Below are 15,962 nucleotides of genomic sequence, written 5' to 3' on the forward strand. Positions count from 1 at the left end.
CTTCGCCACCGTAAGCTTCTTTGATCATCTCAAACATTTCCTGGCAACTTTTGCGTAACTTCACACAAAATTCAAAAGTGATTCTTTGTCTGGTGATTATCGGTATATCATTCTCATCCACCATTGTAATACACTCTGCAGTTTGACATTTATAGCGAGCAAACAAACAACAGCTATGTGTTGGTTCACTCGTACATTAACAAAGCATACCACAGGCTATCTTCACGTGCAACAATCACAGACTCGGCTTACAGAGAATCAGCACAGTGTTGCAAATCCACAAACTTTTGAAACCTCCCTCGTAGTTGAAGTTCCACTGTAAAAGCACTAGTAATATAATACAATAAAATTCTGTTTTGGATGATTTGTTCCCCTCCAGTTTACCAAAACTTTCCTAGGTTAACACTACCATGATATATGAAATTGTACCTGACCAGTCACTCTACACAAGCAAGCATGGTTCAGAAGCATGCTGCCTGTCACTTTAGCATAAAACCTTTCTAACGATTCCTATTTCATGAATTTCTACAGAAATAGCTATATTTTGTTTTTTACAGAATTATTATTTTTTAGTAATAGTGTACATTGATGAATTCTGGAAGTGGCTGTCTGTTTAAGTTGCAGAGAATAATCATGTGAAAGTACAATACATAAATTTGTGTGGAATTTTTTTGCCCAAGATAAGATATAAAAATTTTCCAACGTTCAAAACTGAAAATGTTCAGAATCTTTTTACACTTTAAATATCTCAATTGATTGATTGAAATTAAAATGTTGGGTGACTCAGAAATAAGGCAATTTACCCTGCAAAAATATATGGGGATGAATCCCTTGTCAATAAACATATGAATAACAGGTTGAAAATACAACAAACAAGCCTTCTTAATTAAAACTCATTATGGGGTGACAAAACTGCTTACCTAGACTACAAGCAATAAAATATATAAGAACTAAAATTTCCATAATTATGCTACAAGTTGAGGCTGTAAAGAAATTCACTGTACAGAAATTGATAAAAAACAAGCTGCGAGTCCAGACATTAGAGTTTTGTTGGCCTTCTAGATTGCAATTACTGGGGTTTACTATGTGGAAGTGAAGTTGAATTGGTGCTTTCAGAAAGGGTAACCCCTTACTACACTTAAATATATCAAATTCTACAACTATTGAAATGATTGCTATCACATTTCACACTTCACAAGGCATTTCCAATACTTATAGTGCATCAAACTTTAAGCCATTTTAAACTTCCCATTTATTTGGGATTCCCAGAATTGGAAAAATCATTTCTTGAAATTATGATCAGCACAGAACTTTCTTCCCAATCCCAGTACCAACATTTCAGAATGCTGCACACCTCTAGCAGACAGTAAACATTACAAATGACACAAATGTAACAATTATGATGTTTTTGCACTACTCCAACTCACCTACGGTCTGGAAGTAGAAAAAGCTTTGCATATGGATTTCTTGGTTGCCCATTTGGCCGAGGAGTTAATCCTGCCGCACAAACAATGGTAACAACTAGTTGTAATGCTGAGGCATCGAACCACAACTTAACTTGTAGCCGGCCCCCTACATTGGCAGACTGTGGCCGTAATCGTGATGTGTCTGGAGAGCTGGGGGAAGTTACCATAACGCTTGGTCTTTCCCTCATCCCTTCACTAATTTTTCGGGGTTCATATATATCTGTAACAAAAGATACATGTACATGTATAATCAAAATCACTCAATCTTTTTTTGGCTTAATATTAGCATCAATAATATCACAAGGCCATTATTGTCCTGAAAAAAGATACATAAACTGGCACAGTGCAATGGAAGTTATTCAGTTCCTTTAAACATTATAAAAAAATCTGAAAATAAAGTGGAAAGGTAATTAACTTGTAGTTCTCTAATAAGAGTGTGCTGTAAAACGACTCCTGTATTAAATAAATAATTTCAGATCCAGTAAACCACTACAGGGTGTCAAGAAATGAATGGAGCTATGGCAAGGACTGGGAATGCAACAAAATACCACATAAAAACTATTATAAAGGATATGACAATTCCTTGATAATAATTATGATTAGGAAACAAGTGGAGCTCTGATTAATGCTGAACAGTGAAATAATACATGAATACTAATCAGATCTTAATATATCCACAATTCACTGGACACAGATATTTGTGACAAAGTAATGAAAATAATTCAAATGGTTATAAATTAATATTTGGTAAACAATTTGTATATAAAATTTTATATTTGTAGTTCCTGTTATGTTGTATGTAGCCCAATAGAAATTTCATCACCTACTATGAATGTATATATATTAACGATTTACTAATATGAAATTTTGCTGATACTACTACCCTCATGGCACCTGGTAATCAAGGGATTCTATCTTGATTCCCAGTGGAACTACATAGTCTTTTGGATCCCACTTTAAATGGTACATCCAGTCCCAATTAGCCTATATGGACATAAAATGGACTTAAACTAACAAACAACAACGACCAATAAAGTAAAATACCAAATTTATCAATTCTGCCTAATGATATTCTACAGAAGCAATATAAAATTGCAAATGTTCATTGCTGAACCTGAATGATTTATCTGCTACTTAAGTAATGTACGAAATTAGGTGACTGGCACCAGGTGACTAACACACCTTGCTTTGAAAAGAAGCTGCGCAGTTAGGCAATATCTTTTAAAAACCAGAATAGGTAAATTACACTTTCTTAATCATAAAAAGAATCAAACACTCAAACGTTGACATTTGGGTTTTTGATTAAACATGGAAACAAGGCTTAACAGTGTTACCATAAAAAGAATTGTAAAATGGGAGAATTTTCAACTAATCTAATATTTGTTATAGAAATATTGGATCAACCGATACATTGTCAGAATATATCAGCTGATACTGATTAATCTGCACCATCATATTTGTGTGTGTGTGTCTACAATGATTAAGTGGAAAGATCAATCAAGAATATATATATATATATATATATGAGGAGGAGTCAAATGAAAACCTTAAAAGTGTCATAAAATGTTTACTATTTATGCTATTGTGATGAGATTTGGTGGTGCTGTTACTCGTACTTTACTTTCTCTCCAATAGGCGGTAGAAGAGTGTTGGTCGTTGTTGTAGGAGCAGTTTCAAGATGGCCACCCCACAAAGAACATTCACTAAGGAAGAACAGCATTCTGTGATCAGATTTTTGATGAATGAGGGCATTAAACCTATGGATATTCATCGTAGAATGAAGACGCAGTATGGTGAAGCTTGTGTGTCACATCAACAAGTTTATGAGTGGAGTAGGAAATTCAGAAGTTGTGTGACATCTGTTGCAGATGCTCCTCGCCCAGGCCAAGCACATCGAGTTGTGATGCCACAGAATATATAGCGACATGGAATGGCGCCATTCATCTTCCCCTAAACCCAAAAAGTTTTCTTCACAAACATCTGCCAGTAAGGTCATGCTGACCCTTTTCTGGGACCAAAACGGCTTTATTCTGGAGCACTACACGCCTAGGGGACACACAGTAACTAGTGCTTCATATTGTGATCTCATGAAGAACCATCTGAAACCTGCAATAAGGTCAAAGCGATGCAGACTGCTGTCGTCAGGTGTCATTTTTCAGCATGACAATGCTAAGCCACATACTGACTGAATGACTGTTGCAACAATTAATGACTTGCATTTTGAGTTCCTACCCCATCATCCTAACTCTCCAGTTTTAGCCCCAAGTGATTACCACTTATTTGGACCACTTAAAGAGGCCCTAGAAGGACAGAAGTTCCATTCTGATGATGAGGTCAAAGAGACGGTACATACGTGGTTATGCAGCCAACAATATAATTTTTTCCGAGGCATACAAGCACATTATAAACGATGGGAAACTTGCATTCAACGTGGAGGGGATTATGTAGAAAAATTATAACTATTTGTTTCACTTCCACGGAATACATATATTTTTACAGCACTTTTAAGGTTTTTATTTGACTCACCCTCGTAATATATCAAGTTGGCATTTCACACAGTTTTTTTTAGTGTAACAAATTTCCTATTTGTAGTCTGAATGGTTTTAGTGATGCTGCAATGCAGAAATTATTGATAGATTTTTGCCCTGCAAGATAATTTAAGTGAAAATAAAGTAATATTTGCTAAGTCCTAAAATTCGGTAAATATTTTTGTTGCAGTGTTGACTGTTTCCGGAATATTTATGTGCCATGTGTGGCCAATTATTGTCGCTAGCAGTCATCGACACAATATAATTTATGAGTGTTTATTTACAGTTTTGTAGGTCTATGTACTTTTTAGCCATTAGCATTTTGTAGACAGATCAATTAACATCAACATTCTATTCATGCTTCAGGGAAATAAAGATACAGTGCAAATTAATATACTGAAATGAAGTACTTATTTATCCATAGAACTGTTTTCTATGATATTCTATTCATTTTGTTGGTTGATGACAGTGTCCACCAGAATGAATAGAACAGTATTATAAAAATAGTTTTACCGACATGTGAGTACTTCATTTTACTATTCTTCCTCTCTAAAATGTAATCAATTTTTAGAATTGAAATAAATAAAAATGAAAGAGTAATTTTAGTTTTGTGATAAGTGATATATTTTAATAGGAGTAAAATGGATAGTTGTAACAATTGCATTGTGATTTTAGATCAAACACTGAAATAGTTCATGGCAGATTGAATGTGGAAGATTTAAGTTTAGGAAACTCTAGTTGTTGTTATTATTTACTTTGAAAGGGCTAGAAAATATCACTTAGCCAGCTTGTAATCAGAAGCACACTATAGTGTCAATTAAGGATTCAAGAGATGTAATCATGTTGGATGGACAAGCAGAGAACCAATAAATAGTGTATATTATGGGTAACTCATAGAGCAAGCAGGCTGTCCTTTTCTTTACTGAATATCATCTAAAATCAACACTGATTTATATCATTTTAAAATAGTAAATCTCCATGTTCAATATGAAAATGTAGAGGTAAGAAATTTTAAGGTAAACAATTAGAGTTGAAAAATTATGTGGTCAAACACATGTATGTAATGAGATTGTGTATATAATGAGATTAGGGACGTACCACTTTGTAAAAAAGGTAAAAAAGCCAATCTGATCTAAAATTACAAATGCTCCTTGCAAAACATGATTGAGTCATTAACTTTACAAATTAATGTATATTACCAGGTGACTGCAATGGGCATTGCTTTGAAAAAAAACTGCATTTACTTCCCGAACCAAAGCATATGAATTATATGTTTATGTCCATAAATTTTGGCAGAATTTTGCACTAAACTGTAAACCATTTGTAGATATATCAGATCAGTAAAATCATGTGCAGATACTGATAAGAGTACTAATTAATTTACTATATTCCTAAATTACATTAAAATTTTACTCCTCCGTTTCATTGAGCTTAGGCATAAGCTGGAATTATCTATTGGATTGAATTGGTTTCAATTGGAATGTATCGGATTCTATCGGATGTCTAATATAGCTATCGGAATGTATTGGTTTCAATCAGAATCTCAACTGAAACCAATTAGAAAATCAAGACAATTTCCAATTGGTGAATTGTATCCAATTGTAAGTTTGTATATATTGGAGAATCAATATGTTATAAATTCATTTATTGACTAAAAAGCATAGGTAGTTGAATTCTTGATACAACATTTCTTGTAATTTAGAAGTTCATTGAAAAAACAGCACACTTGAACTGAATTTCATCTGAATTCTAATGCATACTACTGAAGTCAGATTTATCTTAATAAATACCTAACAGAAGCTCTTTCTTAAGAATCAACTATACCTTAAAGCAGCTAGTAGTTCAAGTAAATGTTCATATTAATTCTTGATTTCTTGCAATGTGGAATTGCCATAGTTATTCTTATGCGCATGTAATGCAATTGGAAAAATGAGCATTTTTTGATCAACTAAGTCGATCTTGACAGTGTTTTTTATTTGTTTATCACTTTTTCAAGTGTTGTGGGTCAGATTCTTTGTTTAACCCCTTCCCTGTGTTCGGCGTAATATTACGCCCTTGGTCACTATAGCTTATTCTGTGTTGGACGTAATATTAGGGCCGCGAACATCTCTGACTGAAGTAACCTGTATTGAATGGAATAATACGTTTTTTGTTGGCGAAACATATGTTTTGTTATTGAAGAAACAACGACCTTTTATTTAGTCACAATTTTCAGTGCCGACAAAGAAGAAGAAGAGGAAGAAAAAGAAGTAGTAGTTCAGAGGAAAGTAAACTAATTTTGTGTTATGCTGACAAAGTGGAAACGTGAGTTCATTTGTGTGCCACGTTTAGTTAGTTGCTTTATGTACTTTTTTTTTTGTGTTGCATTATTTGAACTGTTGGTGATTTATTTAAGGTTTTTGAGTTTCTAATAGTATTGTTAAACAGGATTGTGAATTTTTTTTTTCCTCATCCCTCATACCTATTGAAGATATTGCAATGAAACTTGGCGGACCCATTACGTAGACCATAGTATTTTTCAAGGTAGATTATAATTGGGTATCTAAATCCAGGGCCGGTCCAGAGAGCCCCAAAGTTACCAAAAGGGATTTTTAGGAGGGAAATTTCCCGAATTATCCCCGATTTCCCTTTCCGCATACATGATGTACACATATGCGTGGTACCATTTGAAAGCCTGTTCTACTCTGAAGAGAAGGACGTTTGAACTATGATACTCAGATGAACTGTGCTGAAGCAGTAGCTACTTAAAAATATTACTATGCAAGCTCAGAAAAAATTAATACACAGAACGGGAAACCATTTTGTCAGAAAATTTCACAGGGAAGGGATTAACCCAATTTGTTGCTGTTTTCGCATATATTAAGGAAGAACAACATGTCAATTTATGACTGAAGCAGCATGTTTTTCGATTCTCTATAAGTGTGTTAAACACAATGAAGCTACAGAGTTAAAAACATGTTCATATATTTGAAAAAAAATTGTATGTGAAAGTTTTTGTAAGTTACAAATTTGACATGCTTTACCAGAAACTTATTTTAGTTGTTTTATATGATTTCTCCATTACATTTACAGTTGTATACACAAGAATTTTTCACAAGCAATATATTGAAAACAATAAAATACTTTCCAATAGAAACCAATTCATTACAATTGACCAATCGGTTCCGATAGATTGTCTAAAAACTCATATTGGCTATCCGAACCAATAGGAAAAATTTCCAGCTGGGAAAGTGGGGGGAATTTTCTGTACAGTTGCAGAGTTCAAATGACTCTGGGAGTCACATAAACCTTACTGTAATTATCACTAATATGACTGGACTGTGTTACTCTCTCTTCCATACATGAGCAAGAGTACGAATACTGGAGCCTTACCACTATACCCCATACCTAGTTTTAGTGCATTATGCTAGATTTTAAACTTTATAATACTTTTGTATGTATCAAAGACTGCAACTAAATCTGAACAGGAGGCATATTCACATTACATAGTACACATTACTTTTAAAAGCCAGGTGTCCCAGGTTCGAATCCTGGTCTGGGCATGGTTGTTCTTTGTGTGTTCCTTCACCAATATCGTCACACATTCTCATCTTTGCAATTAGACAAAAGTGGTAGAAAAGTGAAGTAAAATAAACCAAATCAATTACTTTTAAAAATCCATGGAAGCAAAAAGTATCATATTAATACACACACGCACACGCACACACATATTCCTCTGCTTCAAACCACCCTCTTACTTCCTTAATATGAACAAGTGCCGCAAAGCAGCACAGAAAAGCACACAACGTAAGATTAATGTACATTGTACACCTTGTGTTTTGCATTGCCAATAGGGCCTCCCCGATGGCGCATTGGTAGCGTCGTCTCCTTGTAATCAAGGGGTCCCAGGTTCTATACCCGGTGGAGGCACATAGTGGTTTGGATCCCACTTTAAACTGTAGGACCAGTCCCAATTAGCCTTACTGTGCATAAAGTGGACTTAAAACACCAAATCAATCAATCATGCATTGCCAATATGTTGTAAAATTTGTGTACTCAGCAGTAAATAAAGCAGATTGCCATAATGATCAATGACCCCTAATTGTTGGCATGAGGACACTACAAATGTGTCTTGGCATCCTCACCAGTTACAAGTGGACTCTACAAGACAAAAGGATTGCATCTATTTGGACCATCAGTATGGCAGCTATCACGGAAGAGAGAGAGTTACTATTTCAAACACTGGACCTTCCGGAAGAAAATATTTACTATTATGAATTCCTAACAGCCCTAGAAGCATTATTAATGTGTGTACAGTTTCACACCATAATTCATGTTGATAACCAAGCAGTATTTTATAATTTGCGTAGAAAATTATGTAATGAGTGCAGATTAATGTACATTGCACATTTTGTATTTTTTGCATTGTCAATATGATGTAAAATTTGTGTACTCACAATTAAATAAAGCAGATGGCCCATCGAGGGTGCATCTGATAGAGAATTTTTCATTTGGGGGGAAGCGTAAATGTAAATTTAGCATTAAAATTGGATATTTGTGAAAAATTTGGGGCTTGTTAGGGTGTGTGTGGATAAATCACTGATCTGCATCTAAGATTCCATACACCTCTGGACAACAGTTTGACAGTGAGCTTTGGAAATTAAGTTTGCAAATACGAAAAGTAATACAGATCCATTAAACACCTTCTGTCTTGATATTTGAACTGTGTTTATCATGACGCATCATAAATGTGATTGAAGAAGCATGACATAAGTTTAAAATAACTCTCATATATGCAGAGTTGACAAGGGAATTTACTTGTTACGTGTTTTACGTAAATTACACAGTTTTTACGCAGACATAAAAAACGAATTTTCTTTCATAAATTAGTAATAGAAAACTACTTTAATTATATTACATTTTAAACTTTAATTTTCTTACATATTTCAGCACAAAATCATTATTTTTTGAAGATTGTTTGTAGAGCCACTTCACGCCCTCATGAACAGATTTTTAAAAATAGAACTATCCTTTCACATATATTAAAAAATTGAGAAAACTGTTGATATACTGTATATGTCTTGTATTAGTACTTGTATTTATAACATGACATAACGATTAACAACAATTTATTTGGATTGGATTGGATTTCAAAGTTTTACTAACAGCTTCAAATTCATTTTTCATACGTTTTAAACATTTGCATAGGCTAATTATGATGTGAATGTGAATATGGCAGTTTGTAAAATTCCAATTCAAGAGCTCATACAAATTAGGAAGCAAAGTTTTTTTTAAAAGCTTTATTTTTTGTTTTGTACCACTGACAACTGCTGTACATAACAATAGCCATCGCAAAAAAAACAACATGTTTTCTTGTAATTTTTATGTTTGATTCTACGTACTTTACATTTTATACGGGTCATTCCATGTCAAATGAACCAATTTTAAAATAATTGGTTGCATGACCATTTTAGAAAGAAATCATTGTTAGTACATACGTTTGTACATGTTTCTAGATATCAAAACCAAGTTAAAAAAAATTATTGTATTTAGTTCTCCTGGGGTACCCATTTTTCCAACATGGCACATAGCTTTTTCTTGCTCATGTAGCACTTTTCAGAAACCTTAATATCTCAAAAACCATTAGAGCTAAACACCTGAAACAAAATTCATTTTGTAGCTAATGAAGTATACTTCCTATGATATTCAAGTATGTTTTGCTTAAAATTGCATCGTAAGTACGAAAACTATGGTGGAAATTGGGGGTAACAATAATTAAAAAATTGGATTTTTGAGCCTGATTATTTCAATGAAGGGGTTTAGTCTAAGCCTTGATTATTTTTTTCATGTGAAGACCTGTCTGCAGGGTGTCTGTAAATAAAATATCAGTGCTTAGAAATGCAACACTTTTTTACAGCATGGGTTCAAATGGCCATTCATTGAATTTTGACAGTTTTCGGGGTTAAATATCTGAGATGGATCCTCTTGAAAAATTCTGAAATTTGGCACAAAGGAAGCCCTGTATGAACCTAACTCACAGTAAAAATCTCAACTTTTAGATTCAACTCGTTTTGGTCAATATGAGGTAACATATGTCACCTAATTTCTGACATTGCAAAGTAAGGTTAAACTACATCCCATACTTAGAATAATGAAGTACCGGGTGTTCCGTTCAAATCTCCCTAATTTCGATTAATCGTAGAAAAGAAAGTATGAATGATAGAGCAATGAAATTTCAGAGAATTTAAGAAAAACTCATAAATTTTATTTTCCACACACTAATACACCTCCATATGTGCCCCATTGGTAGCACGAACAATATCCAGTCTGTATTCAACTTCTTGCCATGTTCTCACCAACATGTCCCCTGTTACTGTTGCAATCATATCACGTATGCGGGTTTGTAACTCTGGGATGAAATTCACTGGAGTCGCAAACACATGATCCTTGACGTAACCCCACAGGAAGAAGTCCAGCGGAGTGAGGTCAGGTGAACGTGGCGGCCACCATATCAGTCCATCGCATCCAATCCAGCGATTCGGAAATGTCGAATTGAGGGATCTCCGGACATCAAGTCTCCAGTGTGGGGGAGCCCCCATCTTGCACAATTTGTTTGCCAGAGGTCTTCGGTCAAATACGGAAAACAAACAAACGCCGTCGGATCATTCTTCATCAAGACAATGCCAGCTGTCACACATCTCGTCTAACAACCGACTTTATGAACAGTCAAAAAATCGAATTGATGGGTCATCCGCCGTACAGTCCTGATTTGGCACCCAATGACTTCTTCTTGTTCCCGAATGTCAAGAATAAATTGCGTGGACAATGATTTTCGTCGGCGGAAGATGCCGTTGATGCGTTCAAAAACCATATTATGGAGGTGTCTCAAGAAGATTGGAAAAACTGCTTTGACAAATGGTTTGAACGAATGCAAAAGTGTATTGACCATAAAGGAGAATACTTCGAAAAACAATAAAGCAGTTTTCAATGCCAAATTCCGGTTTTTTCATTGTTAGGCTCAAAATATAAATAGTGACCCTCGTACCAGTTAAATCAATATGCCTGACATGTTGGAGTAAGATTTTCATATCTGGAGAAAGTGACTCACTTAAATGCCAGAATGAAAATGATGTCCAAGAAAAACTAAAGGAAATGCATGAAGTCTGTTCTGTTTTTGATGTATCTCCTCTTTCAAAACTGAGGAGGCTGATTGCAGAAAAACAATAAAGTGCTCTTGCACGAAAAACTATTCACATCATGCAAGGAGTGCAAAGGAAACTGGAAAGTTGCTTTTCACAAAGTATTAGAACTGAAGAAAAGGAAGACAAGTGTGACAATGCTTTGCATGACCAGTACAATCATATAATGGAAATTATAAGAAGAAAAATGTAAATTAGCGAAAACTAATGTTGAAAAGGTCAGAATTATCAGTTTGATTGCTACCACTTGGTCAAGAAAAATATATGTGATGAACTGAAGGTTTCTGATAATTTACTTAGGAACTTAGTGAAAGAACAAAGAATTCTGCCTAATTTGACAAAGAGAATGAATAGGATATTGGAGCTGACAACACCAACTGGTCGTGGGTACCTAATAAATCAAACCTTTTGCAATAAGATTTTGCAGATTTTCAATTGTCATACCTTGTAATTTGAAGTTCTGGTAAGTCAAGTATTAAAAACTTATGTTACTATATTTTCTGAGGCTTTAGTTAACCCAAATTTAAAAAAAGGAAAGAGAAAATACTTCATTATTCTAAGTATGGGATGTAGTTTAACCTTACTTTGCAATGTCAGAAATTAGGTGACATATGTTACCTCATATTGACAAAAACGAGTTGAATCTAAAAGTTGAGATTTTTACTGTGAGTTAGGTTCATACAGGGCTTCCTTTGTGCCAAATTTCAGAATTTTTCAAGAGGACCCATCTCAGATATTTAACTCCGAAAACTGTCAAAATTCAATGAATGGCCATGTTTGAACCCATGCTGTAAAAAAGGGTTGCATTTCTAAGCACTGATATTTTATTTACAGACACCCTGCAGACAGGTCTACACACGAAAAAAATAAATCAAGGCTTAGACTAAACCTCTTCATTGAAATAATCGGGCTCAAAAATCCATTTTTTTAACTATTGTTACCCCCAATTTCCACCATAATTTTCGTACTTACGATGCAATTTTAAGCAAAACATACTTGAATATCATAGGAAGTATACTTCATTAGCTACAAAATGAATTTTGTTTCAGGTGTTTAGCTCTAATGGTTTTTGAGATATTAAGGTTTCTGAAAAGTGCTACATGAGCAAGAAAAAGCTATGTGCCATGTTGGAAAAATGGGTACCCCAGGAGAACTAAAGACAATAATTTTTTTTTGAACTTTCGTTTTGATATCTAGAAACATGTACAAACGCAAGTACTAAAAATGATTTTTTTCTAAAATAGTCATGCAACCACCACTGGATCGTTTACATGGATTGACAACCCATACACATTTTATGCATTTTTTTACAAGTAATTTTGTGTCATGTAGAAAAACTTTTTTTATGTGTAATTGCGCAACCCTGCTTATATGGAATCCTTGTCATGAAGTTTATGACATTAATATCAAATGGATGCCACTAACATGTTACATATGCATGTCTATGCATAAAATGTTATGAGGGTATCGTGGGTGTTAAACAATACCTTTCATCACAGTATAGAAGCTACAGAAGTAAGTACTCAAGGAGTAATATGCAAAATTTGGTACTTGACATAGTAAGATTTGTCCAAAGCAATAGTATCTTTTGTATTTTTTAACTGGTCTAGGAAATCTCAAGTTATAAGCTTTTTTCATAGACACCAGCTATCTGGGCAAAAAGAATAAAACTTTTTCTATGCCTGCATTGATTTGAAACTTTTAGTATGGAATTCTCTTTTTGGAGAGATACTTTTACAGCAATTATCGGCTCTACCTCAATGCTTTTTACAATGAAATTATTTTAGATAACAATATAAAGGCTATTATTTCTCTATTTTTTCCTATCGCCTGTGCATTGCATGGCATGGTGCGAAGGAAGGGTCAAACATATTCTCAATCAAATAGCGATGATGTGATCAGCATCATGTTGCAGCCCCTGAAATCCAATGATTAAATGCTGGATGAGCCACAGAACCACTTTATGCAGGGTTATTGCCAGAAAAATTTCTACCTGAGTAGAATTGAACTGGGTCTCCCATGTAGCAGTAAAAAAAGCCCTACCAACTGGACAACCATGACTCCATTTCTGTATTTGTATTTTTCTAGTTTCAACATTTTTGACTAATCATGACAATAAGGATAAATGGCAATTAGATGAAACTGACAAACACACACCACAAAAAAACACTCAAACCCAGAACCTTGAGTGTTAAGATAATTAATTCATCTTTAAAATTATGAATGAATCAGCACGTTTATTCAGATTTTTTTTCTATTTGGTTGTTTGAAAGTAAATTTAGAACAAAAAATGACCATAAATTTTGTCTTCATGGAAAAAAAAATTATGGGGGTGTTGCAAAAAATTTGTGGGGTTGGAGGGGTTATTGGGGTGTGTGGATATATCTCTGATCTCATAATGAAAGGGTGTCTCTCTTAATAAAATATATCCTCTTAAAACTCAACTCTTTTCTTTTGTTAATTTTGCCGATATGGATTTAAGGTTTGAATTTACACAACAACAACAACAACAGAAATTATTATTATTATTATTATTATTATTATTGTCATTGTTTGTGTAAATAATTACTGCAAATTTTCTGCTCAAATGTAAAAAGCAAATACACAACATTCAATAATTGGGTAATTTATCAATTTGATTGATATTAATGTGAAGAAAGAAGTTATAAACATTGAAGTAATTCTGATTCAAATTATTGCTTTCTTAAAACAAAACTTGTTGCACATAATACATGAATGTGTCCAGTCTCCATGATGAAGTGGTTAGTGTAACATTGTACAGTTAATGGCAAATTTTCCATTGTTATTTTCATTCCTTTTTCTTATTCTATATCTTGTGTTGTTTGAGGAATGAAATTTTGTTGATGAGAAGCAGATGTCCTCTGTTTGCTAAAGTTTCTATTACAATACGTGACGATCACATTGTGGATAACATTGTGGACAATGAACGAAAGTGGTGATGGACAATTCATCTACTATTACTTTTGCTCTTGAGTATACAATCCAGGGGGCCATAGATTCAAACCCTGGATAAGGCTCATGATTAATGTAGAGAGGTAAAAAAAAAAAACTGATGTACTAAGTAAATCAAAAACTGAAGGCAATTTTGTGTTTTCGCAGGAATAAACAAAGACTAGGTGTGTCTGACGTCACCATGTGTATACTTGGAGTGACGTGGAAATAGGAGTATCCATCACTGCCCCATTCAGTCGAGTGTCGCAGAGCAAAAAGATCACATGTATGGATGCACCACTCCACGAATGCACCATTGAAGAACAGCGTGCCATAGTGCACTTTTTGCGGTCGGAGGTTGTGAAACTGGCAGAGATCCACCGTCGGCTGTTAGCACAGTATGGAGCAAGCAGCATGACTCAATGAAAGGTGTATGAGTATCTTGGAACAAATCGTGACAGGAGACGAAACATGGGTTCACCACTATGAACCAGAAAGTAAGCGGCAAATTCAAACAACAGCCGTCCTGTAGGAAATTGATGTTAACGCTGTTTTGGGATGTAAAGGGACCAATTCTGACGGAGTTCCACCCACATGGTGAAACTGTGAATAGTGCAAGTTATTGTGCGGTCCTGCAATACAAACTAAACTCTGCAATTCGTCACAAGCGACGAGGACTGCTGTCTAAAGAGGTGCTCTTACTCCACGATATTGCCAGGCCTCATACAGCAAGAGCAACAGTAGACACTGTGCACAGGCTTGGCTTTGAGTTGCTTCCCCATCCTCCATACAGCCTTGATCTGGCACCATCAGATTACCACATCTTCCGCCCTTTGAAGGAGGTGTTGCATGATCGTTGGTTCAGGTCAGAAGATGAGGTCCAGCAGGCGGTGCAGACGTGGCTTCGTGAGCAACCAAAAACCTTCTTCGCGGACGGGATACAGAAGCTGATTGCATGATACCAAAAGTGCATTGCCGTGCAAAAGTCGAAAAGTGATATGTGTGATACTTTTTGATTTACCCTAATACAATAACTGGATATGGCATTTGCAAAGTTTGTTTTGAGTCCACACTTTATTCTCTGACAGGCTAACTGGGACTGGAACTATAGTTTGATTGAAACCATTGCAAAGTGCCTCCACTGGGAATCTTGCCAATAACCTCTTGATCACAAGGCAACATTAGCCACCTCACTATTGGGGAAGTCTATTTCAGTGTTTGTTTCTTTATTATATTATCAATCGCTTGCTTTATAATTGCAATTAAACAAAGCTAGTGCGGAACACATGGCCAAGATAACTATCTTCAATGCTGTCGATTTCAATGGCACAATATCATCTGCATGCAAGTTACTGTTGATCTACAACAATGGAGGCAGCATTCCTCTGAAGTTAATATGTTTTAAAGAAAGACGAAACTTGGAAGAAAGAAACCTTTGCTATTTTTAACATAAGGGCATAAAAGTAACATACTATAACACAAAACAACACTCCCTTAAAGTTTATTTTGTTTTAAGGATAGTAAATCAACTATACAGTTGGAAAAATCAATACTCAACAAAGCAGTTTTGATGGACAACAATGCGTGTTACTCAGACTGTATATTGTACAGAACTCTGGAATTTACTAGATTACTGACAGTAGGAAAGACGTATGTATGAGGGTTATTCAAATCAAACCAGGACTTTATGTCTTTCAGATTAATGGAACAGACCCAGATATACATAAAATACCAGACAAGTGTGTAATATTCCCATGTGAAGCGTTCATGTCACAAGCAAAGTGAGTCACTTGTTAAACAAGATGGCAGACAAGCCTATGAGTACAAATGTGGAACAG

The 15,962-nt window shown here is 34.8% G+C and overlaps 2 protein-coding genes across 7 annotated transcripts in view; both read right to left on the reverse strand.

Moving 5' to 3' along the window:
* The window catches only part of Rim (Rab3 interacting molecule), a 500,966-nt gene that overhangs the window by 67,901 nt on the left and 417,103 nt on the right, over positions 1-15,962 (reverse strand). For all 6 annotated transcript variants that reach the window (XM_083129798.1, XM_083129801.1, XM_083129799.1 and 3 more), the window contains one exon: positions 1,428-1,686. In XM_083129798.1, the coding sequence (XP_082985924.1) occupies positions 1,428-1,686 (259 nt within the window). The remainder of the gene's footprint in view (positions 1-1,427; positions 1,687-15,962) is intronic.
* Positions 1-15,962, reverse strand: part of botv (exostosin like glycosyltransferase 3) — a 607,246-nt gene that overhangs the window by 16,291 nt on the left and 574,993 nt on the right. The window lies entirely within an intron of this gene.

This window comes from Lepisma saccharinum, chromosome 10 (genome assembly GCF_977018435.1).
Source record: "Lepisma saccharinum chromosome 10, izLepSacc3.1, whole genome shotgun sequence".
In the NCBI taxonomy this organism is placed as follows: domain Eukaryota; kingdom Metazoa; phylum Arthropoda; class Insecta; order Zygentoma; family Lepismatidae; genus Lepisma; species Lepisma saccharinum.